At 39.0% G+C, this 23,705-nt stretch overlaps 1 protein-coding gene across 1 annotated transcript; it reads left to right on the top strand.

The window, feature by feature from the left end:
- Nucleotides 1-7,214: 7,214 nt before the first annotated feature.
- Nucleotides 7,215-13,553, top strand: LOC127838703 (suprabasin-like). Its single transcript, XM_052366667.1, has 9 exons — nt 7,215-7,238; nt 7,509-7,616; nt 8,031-8,138; nt 8,408-8,461; nt 8,732-8,821; nt 9,738-9,827; nt 10,170-10,259; nt 11,122-11,283; nt 13,422-13,553. Exons 1-9 carry the CDS (start codon nt 7,215-7,217, stop codon nt 13,551-13,553), a joined length of 858 nt encoding a protein of 285 aa, XP_052222627.1.
- The last annotated feature ends 10,152 nt before the right edge of the window (nt 13,554-23,705 follow it).

The raw sequence follows: 23,705 nt of genomic DNA, 5'->3' as shown, positions 1-23,705 counted from the left end.
ATGGTTTTTGAATGATAACTCAAAAACGCATACGCCTAGGATCATGAAACTTCATGGGTAGATTGATCATGACTTGCAGATGACCTCTATTGATTTTTAGGTCACTAGGTCAAAGTTCAAGGTCACGGTGACCCGAAATAGTAAAATGGTTTCCGGATGATAACTCAAGAACGCATACGCCTAGGATCATGAAACTTCATGGGTAGATTGATCATGACTCTCAAATGACCCCTATTGATTTTGAGGTCACTAGGTCAAAGGTCAAGGTTACGGTGACCCGAAATAGTAAAATGGTTTTCGGATGATAACTCAAGAACGCATACGCCTAGGATCAGGGAACTTCATAGGTAGATTGATCAGGACTTGCAGATGACCCCTATTGATTTTGAGGTCACAAGGTCAAAGGTCAAGGTCACGGTGACCCGAAATAGTAAAATGATTTTCGGATGATAACTCAAGAACGCCTTTGCCTAGGATCATCAAACTTCATAGGTACATTGATCGTGACCCGCAGATGACCCCTATTGATTTTCAGGTCTCTAGGTCAAAGGTCAAGGTCTCAGGGACAAAAATCGTATTCACACAATGGCTGCCACTACAACGGACAGCCCATATGGGGGGCATGCATGTTTTACAAACATCCCCTGTGCATGCACAATTTGCATCCCTTGTTCAACTGCTGTATTTTGTCCTGACATTTAATGCTGGCTTAAGAGATAGTTCTTGCTTGCTTTTATCGCATATGTCCTGAATAGCATCTCCAAGTTGTTTTAATTCAGCTCGAAGATTGGCATACTTGTCGAAATCACTTTTTAGAAAGGCTTGCAGTTTGGTAAGAATATCCTTCATTTCATGCAGTGTCTTCTTTTCAAGCAAGTTTAAGGCTGCATGTATAAGTTTCCTGTATCTTGTGTAACTGCTCATCATATGAAATGTGCACAGACTGAATGCTAACCTCCTGATAGTCTTGAAGCTCCTTCAGTTTTCCCAGAGTAGTTTGGATAGTAACAGATTTTTTGAGGTCTGTGGAGGTATTTTTAACTAAGTCAGATAAAAGCATCACCGTTTTGCATGGCCTGTAAGAAAACAGTTTATCTTTAGTAAAACCAATAATCATAAATAATGCAAACGGACTAATTTTGTACAGATTGATCAATCTAAATCTGATAAAAAAAAAGCTTGGTAAAAAAGAAAAAAATCATTGATTATCTACATATATATGGTTAATAATGTGTCAATCTGTGTTATATTGTACCATACATGTACATTAACTTTAAAGGCTCATATCATACAAAATAGTGTGTCAACTATTGAAACGTCATTGCTTCTCTCTTTTTTTGTTTAATATTTCAAAAGTATTTAAGTTACATTAATGTTGGAAGTGTACAATTTCAAATAAATTAAAGTAGGACCATTTAACTGGTTTAGTTTACCTCTAACTTAACTGAAACTTAAACATGTCCGTAATCTTAAAATAGCATCAGTGTTATTAATATTATTCACTTTGATTTTTGAATGAGTATTTAAGTTCATTTCAACGTAGATTCAAACAATACATTTTTTTGTCATAAAAGTTTTTACAACAAATATCATCTAAAAACCTGTGATAATGGAAAGCACAAGTATTGCAGCACAGCTTGCTTTGGTCTTTGCAAAAACTTGCAAGGGGTTCTTCTTTGTGAACATAATATTTAAGGAGAAAATCTTCCATATTCTTGACCACTGGCCATTTCTTCATATCACCCCTTCCATGAAGGGAATGTTTCTTAAACAACTGGCCGTGCTAGTGAATACATTTTCGGCAGTAAAACTTAACGCAAGATTCGCAATAGAAATCAGTAGATTCTTTCAGTTTCTCGTCTTCGCACGCAGAACACAAAAAGTCTTTGACCCAGTCATTTCCTTTTTCAATGGTAGACTGCGAACAGGTCGCCATTTTATAGATCACTGCAGCTTTTGATCTCAAGATCTTAGATTTAACAAAAATAATTAGGTATCCTAAGGCTCATTGATTACCAAACTAAACAAAACATACCAATCTAGCTAATGTCCAGGTCTATCAACACATAATTTTCAGCTAAAAAGAGTTAAAAAACATAAACTTGAAGTTTGTTTTCGTCTTGTTATATCTCCAGTATACAAAGTAAATCCAGTACCAGTCATGTGACATGTATTATAACATTAAACCATGTTGGGGGACAGAGCTTTAACAACTAGTGTATGTGTACATACAAAGAGGAATTATCGCAACTCAATCAAAGTGTTCAATCAATAAAGCACCCAGGGTAACTTGATAACATGGGTACATGTATAAACAAGAATCATTCATCTGTAAACTATTTAAATTATTAAAAGAAGAAAACTATTTGAGTTCAAGATTGTTTGAAAGGTCTCTGTAAAAATCAAAAATAAATAATTAGCTTGCAATAAAGAAAATTAGTTATATGAAAATTATCAAAAGGAGACCATGGGCCCTAACACTTATTTGGATAAGGTCAGCATTATATGTGTGCACATTATTCTCCGTGTTGTCCAGGCGCTTATTATATTTGCGATGAAATTCAAGCGATTTGTGATTCGGCTGAATGGAAAACAAAGATGTCGCGCAATTCGAAATATTACATGAAAAAGATTCCTAAGCAAAAACCTGGTGGAAAACAAAAACTGTTGATTATTAGCTCACTTGAGCACAATGTGCTGATGGTGAGCTTTTGTGATCGCCTTTTGTCCGTCGTCCGTTGTGCGTTGTGCGTCGTGCGGCGTCAACATTTGCCTTGTTAACACTCTAGAGGCCACAGTTATTTGCAATCTGCATGAACTTTGGTCAGAACATTGGTCTCAATAATATCTTGGATGAGACCTTGTTAACACTCTAGCCACATTTATTGCCCAATCTTCATGAACTTTAGTCAGAGGATTGGTCGCAATGATATCTTGGATGAGTTCGAAAATGGTTACGTTTGCTTAAATAACATGGCTGCCAAGGGGCGGGGCCAGTTTTCCTTAAATGGCAATATATGGCTATTGTAAAACCTTGTTAACACTCTAGAGGCCACATTTATTGTCCGATCTTCATGAAACTTGTTCAGAAGGTTCATCCTAATAATATCTTGAACGAGTTCGACAATGATGTTGGTTCATTCACAAACATTGTCACCAGGGGGCGGGTCATGTTTCCTTATATGGCTATATATGGCTATAGTAAAACCTTGTTAACACTCTAGAGGTCACATTTATTTTCCGATCTTCATGAAACTTGGTCAGAAGCTTTGTCCCAATGATATCGTGGATGAGATCGAAAATAGTTTTTGTTGCTTAAAAAACATGGCCACCAGGGGCAGGGCATTTTTCCTTATATGGCTATATATGGCTTTAGTAAAACCTTGTTAACACTCTAGAGGCCACATTTATTGTCCAATCTTCATGAAATTTGGTCAGAAGATTGGTCTTAATGATATCTTGGATGAGTTTGAAAATGTTATGTTTGCTTGAAAAACTTGGCTGCCAAGGGGCGGGACATTTTTCCATATATGGCTATATATGGCTTTAGTAAAATCTTGTTGACATTCTAGGGACCACATTTATTGTCCGATCGTCATGAAACTTGGTCAAAAGATTCATCCTAATGATATCATCTTGGAAGAGTTCAAAAATGATGCCGGTTGGTTGAAAAACATGGCCGCCAGGGGGCGGGGCATTTTTCATTATAATATAATGTCTATAATTAAACCTTGTTAACACTCTACAATATAAAGAAGTGAAACTCCAGCTGCTGCAGCGCCACATTTATTTTCCGATCTTCATAAAAGTTGGTCAGAAAAGTGTGCCAATGATATCTTGGCTGAGTTCGAACATGGTTTTGGTTGCTTTAAAAACATGGCCACCAGGGGGCGGGGCATTTTTCCTTATATGGCTATATATGGCTTTTGTAAAACCTAGTTAACACTCTAGAGGTCACATTTATATTCCGATCTTCATGAAACTTGGTCAGAAGCTTTTTCCCAATGATATCTTGGATGAGTTCGAAAATATTTTCGGTTGCTTAAAAAACATGGCCACCAAAAGGCAGGGCATTTTTCCTTATATGACTATATATGGCTTTAATAAACCCTTGTTAACACTCTAGCCACATTTATTGCCCAATCTTCATGAACTTTAGTCAGAGGATTGGTCGCAATGATATCTTGGATGAGTTTGAAAATGGTTATGTTTGCTTGAAAAACATGGCTGTCAAGGGGCAGGGCATTTTTCCTGATATGGCTATATATGGCTTTAGTACACTCTAGATGCCACATTTATTGTCCGATCTTCATGATACTTTGTCAGAAGATACATCCCAATAATATCTTGGATGAGTTTGAAAATGGTTTTGGTTACTTTAAAAACATGGCCACCAGGGGGCGGGCCATTTTTCCTAATATGGCTATATATTGCTTAAGAAAAAGCTTATTAACACTCCAGAGGCCACATTTGTTGTCCGATCATCATGAAACTTTGTAAGAAGATTTGTCCCAATCATATCTTGGATGAGTTCGAAAATGGGTCCGGTTGGTGGAAAAACATGGCCACCAAGGGGACGTGGCATTTTTCCTAATATAGATATAGTAAAACCTTGTCAACACTCTAGAAGCCATAATTATTGTCCGATCATCATGAAACTTTGTCAGAAGATGTTTTCCAATTTTATCTTGGACAAGTTCGAAAATGGTCCCAGTTGCTTGAAAGACATGACCACCAGGGGGCGGGGCATTTTTTCTTATATGGACTTATGAATCTTCATCAAACTTTGTCAGAATATTTGTTTGAATGATATTTTGGATGGGGATGATAATGTTTTTGGTCTGTTGAAAAACTCGGCTTCCAGGGTGTTCACTAGACATGAAAGTTGGTAAGAACATTTTGTTCTTATGACATCTGGTGCTTCACAGAACAGGTCAGTTCCTTTGAATATCAGGTGAGCGACTTTGGGCCTTTCAGGCCCTCTTGTTTTCTAGCTTTAATACTTTTAATATCTCGTAACTCGAACATAAAACCACATGAACGTGTTGATCAGTTAAATTATAAAAATGTCTGTTAGTGTAGAGTGCTATTTATTTAATTGTTTACCATGTTGCATGTGCGTATAGAAGGCAGGAGCGTCGTAAATACAAATGATGTTCTAAATGTCAATATAATAACACTCCTTTTTTTGTAAGCGTATGTTCGTGATTAGCATAAAAACAAAATAATATTCATCCAGCATTATACAATTACATGCAATTTAGTTTAGACCCTCTGTTTTAGTGCTAAAAATACATAAGGTATAGTCCAAATATTTATACTCAGATGGGATCTTTGATAATTTTGTATATGGGGTCCCATTCGAGATCAGCATCATCATTATCACGTGGAATAACGTACAGTATAATCATTTAGACTAACAACGTATATATCTATATCTTGTTTAGCACAGATTTAATTGCAGATGCAGCTAATTATTTTCTATATGGATATTTTAATGAATTTTCATGTACCTGCTTTTTATGGTAGTTTAGAGACTTAACTGCAGTTTGTTTGATGTAATTTTCTTCGCAAACATATTATGGCGCAAATCAAATTTTAATTGTGAAGAGTAGTATATTAACATGGACATAAGGCGTAAAGTAACAAAGTTGTTTGTGTCCAGTAACTCGTCGAATTATAAATGGATTTGCCGACCCTTGACAGTTTTTTCTTTGGTACTCCATGTTGAGTTTTCGATCATTTTCTCTAAATTCGATCAAATTTATATATTTACTATTAACTTTTGCGATTATTTTTGCTTCATGCGATCATATTTGCTCAATTAACTTTAAATGTACATAAAATAACTATAAACAAGCTGAGTGGAGATTTTGCGGATTTCTACATGTCGTTGTATATTCTCATTATAGTGGACGATCGCAAAAGGAAAACAGAAGTTTATTCAACCTACCTAATTTTAGTTTTTGGCGATACCAATGAAAAAAAGATTTTTCATTTCGACATAAAATAACCAAACGTGCATACTAAAATCACGGCTTCAATTATGATTAAAATAGCATGAGTATATTCCATACAAAATTGAGCAAGTCATAACACATACTAAGTATTTTGATGTCAGCATCATAAGAAACACTCCAATGTTTTATACTGAATTTCATATCTACGTTAATAATTACTCTGTATAGTTACTCTGTGATTGAAGTGTCAGCATATCTTCATATCACTGCACAGTGAACCATCAGTTACAGCACATTTGCTGCTGGTAAAAGGGGATTTAAAAGACACGTAGGACAACGTATGTCGCATCGCAGTTGACATAATTATGATATTTTCATTGCATTTAAAGAAATATTTTACAATTTTGGTAGCTTCTTTAATTGACATGCATCTTCGTTTTTTTTTATAGCAATAGAATATTAGGGTAGTGTCTTTATGAAAGTGAATTTATCCGACGAGTTGAAGAAAGTTTCACACAGCGAGTCTTGCCGAATCGTGAACGCCTTTCGGTGACGAATCGGATTAATTTAAGTACACGGAGACATTAGCCTAATAATATATTTATATCAAAATAGAATACGTATGTCAATTAAAGATGCTACCTGAGTGTGTCATATTTTTCTTCATTTTTAAAAAAAACGAAGCTAGTGTGAAACACTTTGTTCCTATCTGACATAAAAAAGTCAAACCTATTATGGATCTGGCTCTATTATCCAAAGTTGTTGTATGGATTAAAACACCATGTAGAGTTTTGTCAGATTTGGTTTGCCTCAATGATGAGTTTTAAGTTTGCACACAACAAAAAAGATACATTTGTGTGTCGCCATCTTCCTTTTCCATTTTAAAAAGTTGGTGTAAGCACGAAATTCTTTATGGATGGACATCTTATTCATCCATGAAATCACATTTTAAATTGTACTTCTATCGCCATTTAAAATAAGCAAACAATGCACTTACTTATAAGATTTTAAAATCCTTTGGGTCAAGGACAATCCGTAAATGTTCAACAAAACACTTAATTTAAAACATCGCGTTATTCGAGTACAAAATTTTATTATAGAATTCAGGAGCCAAATATTAAAACACCTTTCTTAATAGTGTATTATTAAAATCCTATAACACACACACAAACGTTATATTTTAATGCGAATGAGTTTAAAAAATCCCAGATTCTCGTGTTCTTGAATTAATGATGTAATCAAGTGATTCCAGGCATGGGCATGGGCATGGGTGTGCAGGTTGGCATGGGTGTGCAGGTTGGCATGGGTGTGCAGGTTGGCATGGGTGTGCAGGTTGGCATGGGTGTGCAGGTTGGCATGGGTGTGCAGGTTGACATGGGTGTGCAGGTTGGCAATGGTGTGCAGGTTGGCATGGGTGTGCAGGTTGGCATGGGTGTGCAGGTTGGTATTGATGTGCAGGTTGGCATGGGTATGCAGGTTGGTATGGTTGTGCAGGTTTGCATGGGTGTGCAGGTTGGCATGGGTGTGCATGTTGGCATGGGTGTGCAGGTTGGCATGGGTGTGCAGGTTGGTATGGGTGTGCAGGTTGGAATGGGTGAGCAGGTTGGCATGGGTGTGCAGGTTGGCATGGGTGTGCAGGTTGACATAGGTGTGCAGGTTGGCATGGGTGTGCAGGTTGGCATGGGTGTGCAGGTTGGCATGGGTGTGCAGGTTGGCATGGGTGTGCAGGTTGGCATGGGTGTGCATGTTGGTATGGTTGTGCAGGTTGGAATGGGTGTGCAGGTTGGCATGGGTGTGCAGGTTGGCATGGGTGTGCAGGTTTACATAGGTGTGCAGGTTGGCATGGGTGTGCAGGTTGGCATGGGTGTGCAGGTTGGCATGGGTGTGCAGGTTGGCGTGGGTGTGCAGGTTGGCATGGGTGTGCAGGTTGGCATGGGTGTGCAGGTTGGCAATGGTGTGCAGGTTGGCATGGGTATGCAGGTTGGCATGGGTGTGCAGGTTGGCATTGATGTGCAGGTTTGCATGGGTATGCAGGTTGGTATGGTTGTGCATGTTGGCATGGGTGTGCAGGTTGGAATGGGTGTGCAGGTTTGCATGGGTGTGCAGGTTGGCATGGGTGTGCAGGTTGGCATGGGTGTGCATGTTGGCTTGGGTGTGCAGGTTGGCATGTGTGTGCAGGTTGGTATGGGTGTGCATGTTGGAATGGGTTAGCAGGTTGGCATGGGTCAGCAGGTTGGCATGGGTGTGCAGGTTGACATAGGTGTGCAGGTTTGCATGGGTGTGCAGGTTGGCATGGTTGTGCAGGTTGGCATGGGTGTGCAGGTTGGTATGGGTGTGCAGGTTGGTATGGGTATCCAGGTTGGCATGGTGTGGAGGTTGGCATGGGTGTGCAGGTTGGCATGGGTGTGCAGGTTGGCATGGGTGTGCAGGTTGGCATGGGTGTGCAGGTTGGCATGGGTGTGCAGGTTGGCGTGGGTGTGCAGGTTGACATGGGTGTGCAGGTTGGCATGGGTGTGCAGGTTGGCATGGGTGTGCAGGTTGACAATGGTGTGCAGGTTGGCATGGGTGTGCAGGTTGGCATGGGTGTGCAGGTTGGCATTGATGTGCAGGTTGGCATGGGTATGCAGGTTGGTATGGTTGTGCATGTTGGCATGGGTGTGCAGGTTGGAATGGGTGTGCAGGTTTGCATGGGTGTGCAGGTTGGCATGGGTGTGTAGGTTGGCATGGGTGTGCATGTTGGCTTGGGTGTGCAGGTTGGCATGTGTGTGCAGGTTGGTATGGGTGTGCATGTTGGAATGGGTAAGCAGGTTGGCATGGGTCAGCAGGTTGGCATGGGTGTGCAGGTTGACATAGGTGTGCAGGTTTGCATGGGTGTGCAGGTTGGCATGGGTGTGCAGGTTGGCATGGGTGTGCAGGTTGGTATGGGTGTGCAGGTTGGTATGGGTATCCAGGTTGGCATGGTGTGGAGGTTGGCATGGGTGTGCAGGTTGACATGGGTGTGCAGGTTGGCATGGGTGTGCAGGTTGGCATGGGTGTGCAGGTTGGCATGCGTGTGCATGTTGGCATGGGTGTGCAGGTTGGCATGGGTGTGCAGGTTGGCATGGGTGTGCAGGTTGACATGGGTGTGCAGGTTGGCATGGGTGTGCAGGTTGGCATGGTTGTGCAGGTTGGCAATGGTGTGCAGGTTGGCATGGGTGTGCAGGTTGGCATGGGTGTGCAGGTTGGCATGGGTGTGCAGGTTGGCATTGATGTGCAGGTTGGCATGGGTGTGCAGGTTGGCATGGGTGTGCAGGTTGGCATGGGTGTGCAGGTTGGAATGGGTGTGCAATTTGGCATGGGTGTGCAGGTTGGCATGGGTGTGCAGGTTGGCATGGGTGTGCAGGTTGGCATGGGTGTGCAGGTTGGCATGGGTGTGCAGGTTGGCATGGGTGTGCATGTTGGAATGGGTGTGCAGGTTGGTATGGGTGTGCAGGTTGGCATGGGTGTGCAGGTTGGCATGCGTGTGCAGGTTGGCATGGGTGTGAAGGTTGGCATGGGTGTGCAGGTTGGCATGGGTGTGCAGGTTGGCAAGGTGTGCAGGTTGGCATGGGTGTGCAGGTTGGCATGGGTTCGCAGGTTGGCAAGGGTGTGCAGGTTGGCATGGGTGTGCAGGTTGGCATGGGTGTGCAGGTTGACATGGGTGTGCAGGTTGGCATGTGTGTGCAGGTTGGCATGGGTGTGCAGGTTGGCATGGATGTGCAGGTTGGCATGGTTGTGCAGGTTGGCATGGGTGTGCAGGTTGGCATGGGTATGCAGGTTGACATGGATGTGCAGGTTGGCATGGGTGTGCAGGTTGTCATGGTTGTGCAGGTTGGCATGGGTGTGCAGGTTGGCATGGGTGTGCAGGTTGGCATGGGTGTGCAGGTTGGCGTGGGTGTGCAGGTTGACATGGGTGTGCAGGTTGGCATGGGTGTGCAGGTTGGCATGGGTGTGCAGGTTGGCAATGGTGTGCAGGTTGGCATGGGTGTGCAGGTTGGCATGGGTGTGCAGGTTGGTATTGATGTGCAGGTTGGCATGGGTATGCAGGTTGGTATGGTTGTGCATGTTGGCATGGGTGTGCAGGTTGGAATGGGTGTGCAGGTTTGCATGGGTGTGCAGGTTGGCATGGGTGTGTAGGTTGGCATGGGTGTGCATGTTGGCTTGGGTGTGCAGGTTGGCATGTGTGTGCAGGTTGGTATGGGTGTGCATGTTGGAATGGGTAAGCAGGTTGGCATGGGTCAGCAGGTTGGCATGGGTGTGCAGGTTGACATAGGTGTGCAGGTTTGCATGGGTGTGCAGGTTGGCATGGGTGTGCAGGTTGGCATGGGTGTGCAGGTTGGTATGGGTGTGCAGGTTGGTATGGGTATCCAGGTTGGCATGGTGTGGAGGTTGGCATGGGTGTGCAGGTTGACATGGGTGTGCAGGTTGGCATGGGTGTGCAGGTTGGCATGGGTGTGCAGGTTGGCATGCGTGTGCAGGTTGGCATGGGTGTGCAGGTTGGCATGGGTGTGCAGGTTGGCATGGGTGTGCAGGTTGACATGGGTGTGCAGGTTGGCATGGGTGTGCAGGTTGGCATGGTTGTGCAGGTTGGCAATGGTGTGCAGGTTGGCATGGGTGTGCAGGTTGGCATGGGTGTGCAGGTTGGCATGGGTGTGCAGGTTGGCATTGATGTGCAGGTTGGCATGGGTGTGCAGGTTGGCATGGGTGTGCAGGTTGGCATGGGTGTGCAGGTTGGAATGGGTGTGCAATTTGGCATGGGTGTGCAGGTTGGCATGGGTGTGCAGGTTGGCATGGGTGTGCAGGTTGGCATGGGTGTGCAGGTTGGCATGGGTGTGCAGGTTGGCATGGGTGTGCATGTTGGAATGGGTGTGCAGGTTGGTATGGGTGTGCAGGTTGGCATGGGTGTGCAGGTTGGCATGCGTGTGCAGGTTGGCATGGGTGTGAAGGTTGGCATGGGTGTGCAGGTTGGCATGGGTGTGCAGGTTGGCAAGGTGTGCAGGTTGGCATGGGTGTGCAGGTTGGCATGGGTTCGCAGGTTGGCAAGGGTGTGCAGGTTGGCATGGGTTTGCAGGTTGGCATGGGTGTGCAGGTTGACATGGGTGTGCAGGTTGGCATGTGTGTGCAGGTTGGCATGGGTGTGCAGGTTGGCATGGATGCGCAGGTTGGCATGGTTGTGCAGGTTGGCATGGGTGTGCAGGTTGGCATGGGTGTGCAGGTTGACATGGATGTGCAGGTTGGCATGGGTGTGCAGGTTGTCATGGTTGTGCAGGTTGGCATGGGTGTGCAGGTTGGCATGGGTGTGCAGGTTTGCGATTTATTTTGCAGAAAGTTAAACTTTAAAAATAAGGCTGTGTCAGGAATGATAACGTACGGTTATTATTAGTGTACTGAACATTTATTTAAAATATGTATATTGATTATATTAATTTAAATTTAATTGAGTAAAAACCATCGAAAATTGATTTAAAATAAGTTCGATCAGAAATGTACTGGAAAAGAAATGTCCGTTAAAAGAAAGTACATGTGATTAATTGACAAACCTTACCTGTCATGAAAAGGGCTATTTTATCCGTCACCTAGAGTTTTCGTCATAAAAATCATTTAGTTGTAAGGTAAATAGCTATAAACCTACCTTCCAATAGTGTTACGTGTAATATATTTACTATAACTAAACTAAGATTGAAGTAATTTGTTCGCGTTTAGGGTTCACGGGCACAAACATTAGAAAGCATTTATTCCAATCAACTTGACAATTATTTTCATTTTACATGTATTACTAGTACTTATGAGGAAATTAAGTTATAAAAAAATACTGCGCTCAAAAGTATATATCTGTTACGAATGTGAATCCAACATTTTACAGCTTGCATCACATCTCCTCCCTGAGATGAGCTACGGTCATCTTAAATGTTTGCTATATGACGTTGTGCTCTGACCTCTTGTCAACAAAAAGGTATTTCACTGATATTTCATTTACTTTAATTCCCCTTGTCTCATGAAGGTGAAATAATGTTGCACTTGTGAAAATTAATCAATTGAATATTGATTATTTCGCAGTGTAAGTTTACATGTCACAAAGGCTTAATATATTACTAGGGTAGTAACACGCGTTTTCAAATGGTTTATCTGATGACCAAGTGGTTGAACGCCAGTGACTCAACTTTAAACGCAGCCTAGATATTGTCTCGATAAAAATTCTGACAAAGTTTTATCAAGATTGAATCATAATTTAAACTTGCACAGAGGAACCAATGTTTATCTAAAATTTGAACTGGTTAAAATTGTTTAAGAACGAACATAACCAAGATTTAAACCCAGTCAATATATTGTCCGAATAAACCTTCTGGCCGAGTTTCATTAAGATTGTGTCATACAAATATTTTGACCAAGTTTCAACAAGATTGGATGAAACAGTGTGCTTTCTAGAGTGGTAACGAGTTAAATGTTGATGATTCAAGAATACTGACGCCGGACAAAGCGTGATCAGAAAAGCTCACCTGCTCAGATGTGCTTAAAATCAGAAACATGGAACTCTACAACTCTAAACAGAACAATTTTTGAACTCATCCGAGATATCATCAGAACACACTTTCTGACCAAGGTTCATGAAGATTTGACTATAGATGTGACTTCTAAATTGTTAAAAATTCTTTCTTTAATTTGACGTGACCTAGTGTTTAATCTCACGTGATCCCGAGCTTCCCAAGCGATCCCCTGCCGCACTTATCCGATCTGCATTCCCTATCGAATCCACTCCACGACGCATCCGATCTGAGGCCGCTATGAAACCCTTTCCCACACCAACTCGATCTGTGTTACCTATGGCATCCCCTTTCAAACCCACCCAATATGTCATCTGTCGTCCGAATAATCCCTTGCCTCATCTGACAAAGCAGCGGCCAAAATGATCTCCTCAGGTAGCCGACTAATCCACAGGCCAAACGATCCCCTTCAGAGCCCATCCGATCTGCGGTCCTAATAATCCCCCACACGCTCTGAGATGAGATCCAAAATGAAACCCTCTCCCAAACCCACCTGATATTCAATTCCAATTGAATCCATTCCTAAACCAACTGCGGTTCCAATGGAGTCCCCTCAAACACCCACCCGACTCGCGGCCAAAATGATCACCTAACGCACACATCCGATCTACAGTCCAAATGGAATTCCCTCCCAAACATATGTGATTGGCGGTCACAATAAAATTCCCTAGAGCATCTCCCTATTGGGGCGCCAAAATCTGCCCCTCTCGCCTCGACCCGATACGCGGATTCTCCTCCAACACCCACGCGATCTTGAAACCCCTGCCCCGCAAACCTGAACAGCGACCACAATTATCCCCTCCAGCTCCCCAAATATGCCGTCCCAATAATCCCATCCCGCACCCGATTACTCCATGGCAAAAAAAATCCCCCTGGCAATCAACAAATCCATGACCAAAAGGAGCCCTTTACTCACCCGTCTAATCCATGGCCCCAACGATCCCCTCACGCACCCACCAGATTTGCGGTCCCAATCACATTCCCGCCCACACCATCCCGACCTGTGACCCCAAGGATCCCGTTCCGCACCTAGCCGATCCGCGGCCTAATGATCCCCTCCCGCACCCAACCTATCAGTATCTCCAATGATCCACTCCCACACCGGTCCTATCCGCGGTCCCAATGACCGAATTCTGCACTTATCCGATCTGCGGCACAAAGTTTACTGTGATTTCTGCGCGTCTGGCCTTTCAAATACATTGTTTACGTTGACTTAAAGCAAGTAAATATTGAAAAAAAGGAATAATGCATACATATTCATTACGACGCATTCAATATATATATGCTTTATTAAACAAAGATAGTAAAACATTAAACATCATTATTCTTTTAGAGGATAACAATGAAATACAACACATCAATTATGGTAGAATCGATTTCGAGTATTGGATATCATCTTCTATAAAACATACACATGAGGTAGTAAGTTGAAACTTTCCTATCAATGCAAGAAAACGAATCTTTAGGACAAACGAAATATCACTCGTATTTTCTACAGTAACCGTATTTCATGTCTTAAACGGCAAGTATTGACTACCCTCCACACAGGCAAAACCATCTGTCGGTTTAAGGCATAGTTTAAGGAAGGTATGCTCCCCCCCCCCTTGGGTCTGTCGTTACATGTATTTATAACACAAATAATTTGTTGTATATCATATTTTCTCTTAGGTCTCTACACTGTGACCACAACGGAGTGCCAGTACACAAGAATGAAGCGCCACCTTGGTGCAAAAGGTACCATATGACATTGACATTAATAGGCATATGGTACCTTTTTGCACCAATCGGGCGAATAATTATTCAGTGTTGTATTTTGAGTGGTTGCCGGGCGGAGTATGTGCGGTAGATATTAATAAAGAAAGCTTAATATATGCCTTTAAATATGACTTCCGGTCACAAACGATTGGTTTATATATACATAATTTTTCACAACAACGTGCATGTTTTCATACAAAACAAAGGCAAGTGAATCGTATATATTTCAAATTATTTTACTCAGTTAAGAATTTTTCGAAAACATACAGGCCAGCGAAAGTTAAACAAATCCTGACAGCACACTTATAAACATAAAGCGTTTTGACTAAGAGTTTTGAGTAAATGTCAATAACATATTACATTAAACTAGAATAGGATTACTCACACGGATACATTATGCACAGTTAATATAAAATATACCAACAGATAAACCACTATTTATGCATAATAAATATAAATAAAAAATATACAAACAGATTAACCACTATTTGTGCACAATAACATAAAATATACAAAAAGATAAACCACTATTTATTATTATTAAAACACGCAAACTCCGTTAGAATATAAAAAGTATCTACACAAATGCCCTGCGGACATATGCCATCCACTTTTGTCAAGCGAACGTTTGCACAGCCGGACGAATTTCTTCTTGCTTTCCACATCTGACATTTGTTCCCCTAAATTGTAATCACTATCTAATTAAAACAATGCTTATAAGTAATCATTTCTTAATGTATAAAAAATTACCAAAAAATTTTACTCATATATACAGTACAATAGAGTAACATTTCAAATAGTAACTTATGGACAAAGGCTTAATTAATTATAATCAATTACTTGTACGCTGAGATGTATCGCAGAATGTCGCAATGGTTAGTGTCCTGGACAAAATGTCGCAATGGTTAGTGTCCTCGGCAGAATGTCGCAATGGTTAGTGTCCTCGGCAGAATGTCGCAATGGTTAGTGTTCTCGGCAGAATGTCGCAATGGTTAGTGTCCTCTTCAGAATGTCGCAATGGTTAGTGTCCTCGATGAGATGTATCGCAGAATGTCGCAATGGTTAGTGTCCTCGGCAGAATGTCGCAATGGTTAGTGTCCTCGTCAGAATGTCGCAATGGTAAGTGTCCTCGGCAGAATGTCGCAATGGTTAGTGTCCTCGGCAGAATGTCGCAATGGTTAGTGTCCTCGTCAGAATATCGCAATGGTTAGTGTCCTCGGTGAGATGTATCGCAGAATGTCGCAATGGTTAGTGTCCTCGGCAGAATGTCGCAATGGTTGGTGTCCTCGGCAGAATGTCGCAATGGTTAGTGTCCTCGTCAGAATGTCGCAATGGTTAGTGTCCTCGGTGAGATGTATCGCAGAATGTCGCAATGGTTAGTGTCCTCGGTGAGATGTATCACAGAATGTCGCAATGGTGTCCTCGGAGGCGTATGTCAGGGAGAGAAACATAAACATTTTATTGGTAGGTCGTATTACCGGGATGGCATGAGTCTCGCTCCCATGTTCATACGATTTTCTTTTAAATTAAGTGTGCACCAATCTAAAAATGTATATTGAAATAATAAATACTAAACGCATCTGTCGTTAAACTACATGCATCAAGGTTGTTTTTTTACGATTAAGAATGCCGTGCCCAATGTACGGCGTAAAAATAAAAATGATGGAATGATGGAACAAAGGTGCATTTTATTTAATGTATATGTATTGTTGCACTTACAAGCCGCAAGAAAGACACACATCATAAGATAAAATAATTAATCTCAACGGCATTATGTAAATTAAGTCAGTACAAAGTTAGTATACTACATTTTAAAGTAGCATATGTCATTGTATATGTATTGCATTTAGTTGTACAATTAATACACATAATTTACAATTTGTGACGCTTATAGTTATAGTTAAACAGGCATGTCACCGGAATTGAACAGTGATAAGATCTTCAAAATATCTCATAACTCTATTTTGTAGTGTCAATTGTATGTTCTGTGATCATTTTATATATGATAAGTCCCTTCAAATCCATCGGTTTTATCAGCAGTATTCCTTTAATAGCTTAATCTGCATACTCGAGGCATTATATCTATGTGAATCAATTGAAACACATTATACAAATAAATATTAACAATGCAATTATCAAAAACGTGCAGGTGAAAATAAGTGCAAATTAGAACACGAGCATTCATAAAAGAAGTGTCTTTAACGTGTTTTATACATGTCGAAATAAGTGTCACTTAATATACATAAACACACGTAATAAATTAATCTAAAAATGCCAAATTCATCGTAAAATGTCAAAGATAATTACACACATTATTATTTGGACGAAAAATATTCGTAAACAAAAACAGTATTACATGAATGCATGCATTTATTTATTTTGGAATCGTAATATAATTAGACTCTCTATTGGAAGTCATTAAAAATGTAAGTTGCGTGTCGTCTGACTGTTAGTCGATTCAATAGAGTAGATATTTTGCATCGTGTACATATTTTTCCAATTGTGTTTTTCTCTATTATGTTAACATAAATAAATAGATATCGGGCGTTTCTTACGAACACAAATTATTCTGCTTTTGCCATCTTCTTTACTTAACTTCAAATCTATGAGCTGAAATTTAAAAACGTGTTAAGGCAAGTTTTCACTACTTTGGAATATTAACAAATGCGTGCCTCTAGTTGTATGTCCACGTTCAGATATGATTGCCAATGTGACCCCACAAGAATGTAAAATACAAAGGAAAATGCTTCATTTGACTTCCACGCATTCGTTTGTAGATTAATATGCATGATATCAGACATACAATAACAATAACTATCAACTATCCTACATAGTTTCGTCTTGAGCATGCACGGCTCTTTTTTTCCAAAGAGCAGAAATGCGTCGACACTTTTTTTAGATTTCAAATGAAACGCATCCACTAATTTCCCCAGGAAAATGCGTGTATGAATCATGTTAAAATTAATACTTGTAAAAAATGTAATCAATATGTCTATCATTTCAATTAATTTAAATTAATATTTCGATACAATTACCGATTGATTACGTTTTGGACTTATTATCGCAAAATATTGTTATTTCCATAAATATATTTAGTGTTATATTATATATATATGTTTGTTTTTCTCCAGATAAGAAGTGTTGCTGATTTGCTTTGTACACTGGTTATAATTTATAAGTTTCAATACTTAACTTATAAAAAATATCTGTTTTCCAAATACATTCTTTTAGATGTTGCTCATATCTCTCTATAAATATATGAATGATCTTAAGCAAACCAAATATTTTATTAGATGTCATGTACGCAAGTGCAACGAACAAACCTTGTAAGGTATTGGTCACAGCGAAGACATACCACAACACTGAATTATTGCTTATGTTGGCAATGATTGCAAATACCCATGTTAGGCTCATGACTATTGACAAATTAATGTGGACCAGCACACGCTTTGATTGCTGTTTTTATTTTTGACTTGTTTGCGTGTACGAATGATATTAATGGCCGTCATAACGAAGGCAAAAATATCAAATGATTTCATCAACCCTAACGGCCCGATAAAGAATATTAATAAACCCAGGCTGGAATTCAACCAACAGGCCCCTTGACCATAACGAGGCTTAATATTGTATGTGACGAGTTTAAAATCCCCTATATCTATCACTATTGCGACGCTTACAACTATCAAAGGGATACACCAGGCGTATAAACTGTACATCATAAATCGTTTGGTGCTATTGGCACAATGAGATGTTACCACAAACTGATTTGAAAACGTTCTACAGATATCAAAACTTATGATTTTTGTCAAACAGAATGTCGTTACAAAGAACAGGTGTGTGCCGACTCCCATATATATGCACACGGAAAAATTTGATATAGTGTATGGTGCGGTAATAAAACTAAGCTCTGCTAAAAACAGAGATAGTATCAAACAGAACTGAAGTTTTCCCTGAATAGTTACAAGCTGTTGAAAAATCATATATGCCAAAATTGTTAATAACAAGAAAGAAAGTGAAACGATAAGGCCGATAAATGAAATTTTACTTTGCAAGTCCTGCCAGATTATGACACTCCTTTTTGATTTAGTGCTATTTGAAACTTCTAAACTAGTAATCAAGCAACAAAATTAATCCGTACCGTTTCTGAATAACATTGAGTGGAGCACAAATTTTCCTGTTAAAAACACATATACCCAGGAATCATTGAACATTCGGTATTCATAAAATTCAGTCAATTCCAATTTAACATATGCATATTTCTTCTTTGTAATGTTATCATCGATGCCTGCCAGTGGTAAACAATGTTGCTGATTCAAAACGTAACGTGGGGACATATTATAAATCTGCATTGCCCAATCAGTACATCGTATGCCTCGTTCTCTTTGCATTCACGTTTTAAATGTACGGTTTGACCTGGTTTATTTAAATAAGTATTATTCAAATCTACGAGCATGCGAAAATTGTGGTTTTTGCTATCCGTGATTCCAGATGTTTTGAATCTGCATTGTCCAGTCGTGACATCAAATTCCTCGTTCTCTTTACATTCATTTTTTTAAATGTACGCTTGGTCCTGTTTTATTTGTAATTTTTTTTTTAATCTGCGGTAATGCTAAAACTCGGGAAACGTTCACCCTTCATGCTTACAAAAGAAGGAGAACAGAGAATATGTTCATCGGGAATATTATTACATAATGCACAAAATTCATTGCGATAAATTGAATGTATGTCAAAGTAATAAATGATGAAGTAGGGTCCCTTTTCGCACATATTAGCCAGATGTGGATCACTTCCTGGAGGGCATGTAGAAACTGGCGGCTTGAGGAGACATGAACGATACGTAGCAATAATATTAGGAGGCTCGAATTCAAAATTGAAATAGGAATGAGCTCGATACTTTGGGTTTTCTTTTGTTTCTTCTTTGCTAGTTTATTTGTTTTCAATTTTGTAAAGTTATATGGAAGGGGACATTCCACATTTGATTTCCAGAACACAGTCATTGAATTTGTTACACAAGGCACAATACATGTTCTTGTATATAATGTGCGGTGCTATTGTATCTGTTACAGGATTATTCAGGATCATATATTGGGTATTACGTTCACAAAGGTCTTTAATTTCGATGTTTGCCCACTCACGTTTGCACTGAGAAGCAACAGGGAATCCTCTTCCGTATACCTGTACGTTGTATCGATCGTTAAAATGTTCGCAAGAAATCTGATGTCTATAAGGCAACCGACCCGGCCTCTCGTCGATTTGATATTGATAATTTTCTTCACAGCAGTCCCCAAGCTCATGACATAAGAAATCACAATGGCAGGTTGAAAATCCATAGTGCCATCCCTCTTTGTAGTTTCCGCATATCCTTTGCTGTAAGAATGTTTTATGTTTGTACCAGGGATAATCCGTAGAATTCGCACTTGTAAAATCCGTATCATTCGCAGTTGGAATAACCATTAAATCCGTATCATTCGCAGTTGGAAAATCCGTAAAATCGGTATCATTCGCAGTTGGAAAATCCGTAAAATCCGTATCATTCGCAGTTGGAATAACCGTTTAATCCGTATCATTCGCAGCTGGAAAATCCGTAAAATCGGTATCATTCGCAGTTGGAAAATCCGTAAAATCGGTATCATTCGCAGTTGGAATATCCGTAAAATCCGTATCATAGAAGTTGGAAAATCCGTATATTCCGCATATTCCGTATAATCCGTATATTCCGGATGATTCGCAATTGCCTGAAAACGGCTCTCATAAAGTATTACAATTAGCCCGCACCATTGCAAAAATGTACATTTCTCCATTTTCCCCATTTGAATCCGATAAAATAACGTTATTGTCACCTTAGTGCTTATTACACATATGTGGTTGGCACAGAGATGATGATATATGCGGAATTCGTGGTAATGATACACGAATAATTATCGCTAGATAAATCTTAATATTTTAAAATAACGTTGATTAGAAAAACTGTTTAAAACATGTGTTATCGAAAGTTGTACAAACCATGTAAATAGACAAAAACAGTGTAATAGTCAACAGACTGTTCCTTATTCCCAGGCGTAGATTGAAGCGTTGTTAATACGTCTGATTAGCTAAGTAATAATAATAATAATAGGTTAGTACACTCGGGAAATCTCTCTGAAATGATTCTATGACTAAAAGACAATTACCATAATGCTTCAAAATGGTTTATTGCTCTTTGTAAGGCCACCTTTTACATACTTACAAGATTAATAAAATAACAATATCTATAACGAACGAGTAATAGTCCATAACAAATATAATTAGCGATTATACTATCGTTTCGTTTTGCTCGGATGTTTTTTTTGTATAAACGGTTTACAATACATTTTGGTCAACATCATCGGTTACAGAAATTAAATTATTTAATTTGTTCACATGTAGAATAAATGTGTAGCGCTTTTAAAATGCAGTTATATCAAACTACTTGTATATTTTAATACCGCCGATTCGTTAGCTCACCTGAACACGAGGGAAGCTGTACGGTGAGCGTTGTCGTATGTCTTGCAATCTCAATCACCAGTAATGTCCTTCAAATAATATCTCCTCTTTCGGTCCGCCCAAAACAAATAAATTGTAATAAGTTCACAATTCACATTTCGTTATTTGAACCGCTAGTCTCAAGGGTTTTATGTTATGTTATGTCAACTCTTATAGTGGCCCCCCAGAAAGCATTTCCACTATGATTATTAAAACTTGTCGCGCCTCAGTGTGGCATGCCTTTTATTAATGTTTAATGTAATTGTTATGGCTATGAGGTTTATTTTGACAACACTACATGTTTTACTAAGATGTGGACCAATTGTAAGGTTTGGTGTTCCTTAACACCGGTTAAAGCCCTCAATGCTCGTTCCTATGCGATTATTTATTTCCATGTTTTGCCTGTTACATGTATTCGGAGTATTCTATCGTGTAATTCTTACATTGAAATGAATAACTTTTTACAAAGCGCCAACGTTACAGATCCAAGAAATCAGGATACATTGATACGCGTTTGTTGTACATTATGGTGTCTTGTTTGATACATTTGTTTTGTGTATCACGTTTTGGTAATGGGTTCCTTTCCATAAATAATTTATTTGATTTCAAATCAATAAAAAACCCAGAATTGCACGCATTATGTGTACTATTTAATAATTAAATTCATTGACTTAATGTATGATATACCCGTATTTTGAATGGTTGCATTAAAAGTGATTTATCTAAAGCTGTAGTAAATATAACCGTATTTTAAACTCTACTACACAACTAGTGATATATTTTTCAACAATATTATATTAGATTAACATAATAATATTTTAATGGAAAGTGCGTTTATGTATAAAATATAATTTAATTCTCAGTAGAGATTCATGTTGTCATATCAATTACCCTTTTAATAGGTTGTAACTATTACATAGAACCGCATGATCTTGTTGATCAGCACAATTGTTTAAATGACTCTTATGTTACGTACTCGTGATGGTTGTTATGCCTGTACATTGTATAAATATTTTATGTCTGTGTTGACAACGCCTACCGCAAACAACATTATGTTGAGTGCGATATATCAATTATATAAAATGTTACTTGTGCTTGTAGAAGGCAGGACCAATGAATCGCTAATTGTCAAAATAACAACCCAAGTCGTAAATGTCAAGGGATTGCTAAATGTCAATTTAATATCACTCTTTTAAGGTTAAAGTATGTACATTTGTACATGATCACAAACAAAATAAAATGATATTCACGTTTCGTTCAGCATTACATGCGTTATTAAACCACCTTATTAAGTTTTATTCAACAATACATTAGATATAGTCAGAATAATTATACTCAGAAGGGACATTTTGATAATTTCTGATCAGGATAAGCATAAGTTCTCGTAATAAAGTATAATTATTGAGAATAACAATATATATACAGATAGATAGAGTAATGGTCAAATCAACAAATGCAGTGTTTAAACCTGTATGACATAAAAGTAAGCTTTATTACAGACCTTATTAAGAACTATTATAATCTCTTTTTAAAAAGTACTTTATGTTCTGCAGACGTCTTTAAAATATTAAAATCAAAGCGCTGAAGGCACTGTAGGTGTTCGCTGTTGTAAAATGTCGTCCTTGATTAGCTTGTGCGCATTGCACAGGCTAATCAGTATGCACAGGCTAATCTTATTTGACATGCATAAAGCCCCGTTTTCCATAAAAGCAGCCAATATGTACAGATTTCAATGATAAACACTAGACTGGTCAATCTCGTCTTACAAGCTGTTAAACACTAAAAGTCATATAAACCCTCGTAGTGTACCAGTGGTGAGCTATAAACAGGCAAATGTGGTGGTTATGTTTCCATTTGTCGTTTGCTGCAACAGGCAGCGGTTGTCTTTTCATACCGTACCTAAGGCTTCTAAGCACATACTGATTTGCAAAATATGGCCTGTAACTTTAGTGTGAGCTAAAAATTGCCATGGAATATTGATCCACCATTGTCCTTTATTATGTTCACACTTCATTAGAAGCCTTAGCTTTAAGTTCCCACAATATTTAAATGTAGTAAATGTTTCAAAATTAAGAATTGCGTTAACTCGTTTTAGAGTATCTGCCCACTTACTTTACGTGTAAGCAGGGAGATGGCACAAGCCTGAAAAGATACCGTTTCAAAACAGAAAAAGCAAACACTGTAACGTTTTGAGGACGCATTGCATTTTTTACTTCGATGCCAAATGTATATTTATTTACATAATAAGTATGTAACAAATATTACTGGAAGAACACAAATATGATCAAGTTTATTGACCTTTTACAGACTGACAATGAAAAAAGTGTAAGAAATCTATCCATTTTTGTGTTTAAAGCTTTTACATTGAGAGCTGACTTATATTATCAATAGTTATCAATAGTTTCTTTCCTTGTACTAATAGTTATTTATATATTTAATAAAAAAATACAAAGTACGATAAAGTGTATACAAACGTTTGTATTTAGCCTTTCATCTAGGTTCAAGTTGTATGCAAATTTTTGTATTAAGACTTTCATCTAGCTTCTGTTCAACGATCTTTTAAAAATTATGCACGTCATTGACCATCTGTGTATATACTTTGTTGTAATATGTGTGTACTCAAGCTTAATGCCTAATGTATGTTGAAAGAAACTCTTTAACTCTGATATCTATATGCAATATGTGTAATAACGTCAGATAGTGATTAAGCTAATTATATAAAACAGCATACCAAATATATTGTATTTTACATATAATATGTCTAAATATGAACAATTATTATAAAAACAGTAATACTTTATATTAACCAAATAACACAATTCTTTCCATGAGACAAATTTTTACCTATATAAATATGTGCATGTTTAAGAGTTGTTACATTCTAGTAATAGTAGAATAATTGCTTTTTGTTAATTCAAACGTACTAAAT

This window comes from Dreissena polymorpha, chromosome 1 (genome assembly GCF_020536995.1).
Source record: "Dreissena polymorpha isolate Duluth1 chromosome 1, UMN_Dpol_1.0, whole genome shotgun sequence".
Taxonomy (NCBI): Eukaryota; Metazoa; Mollusca; class Bivalvia; order Myida; family Dreissenidae; genus Dreissena; species Dreissena polymorpha.
Note: the sequence above shows the minus strand (reverse complement) of the source record. Positions and strands in the feature narration are given on the sequence as shown.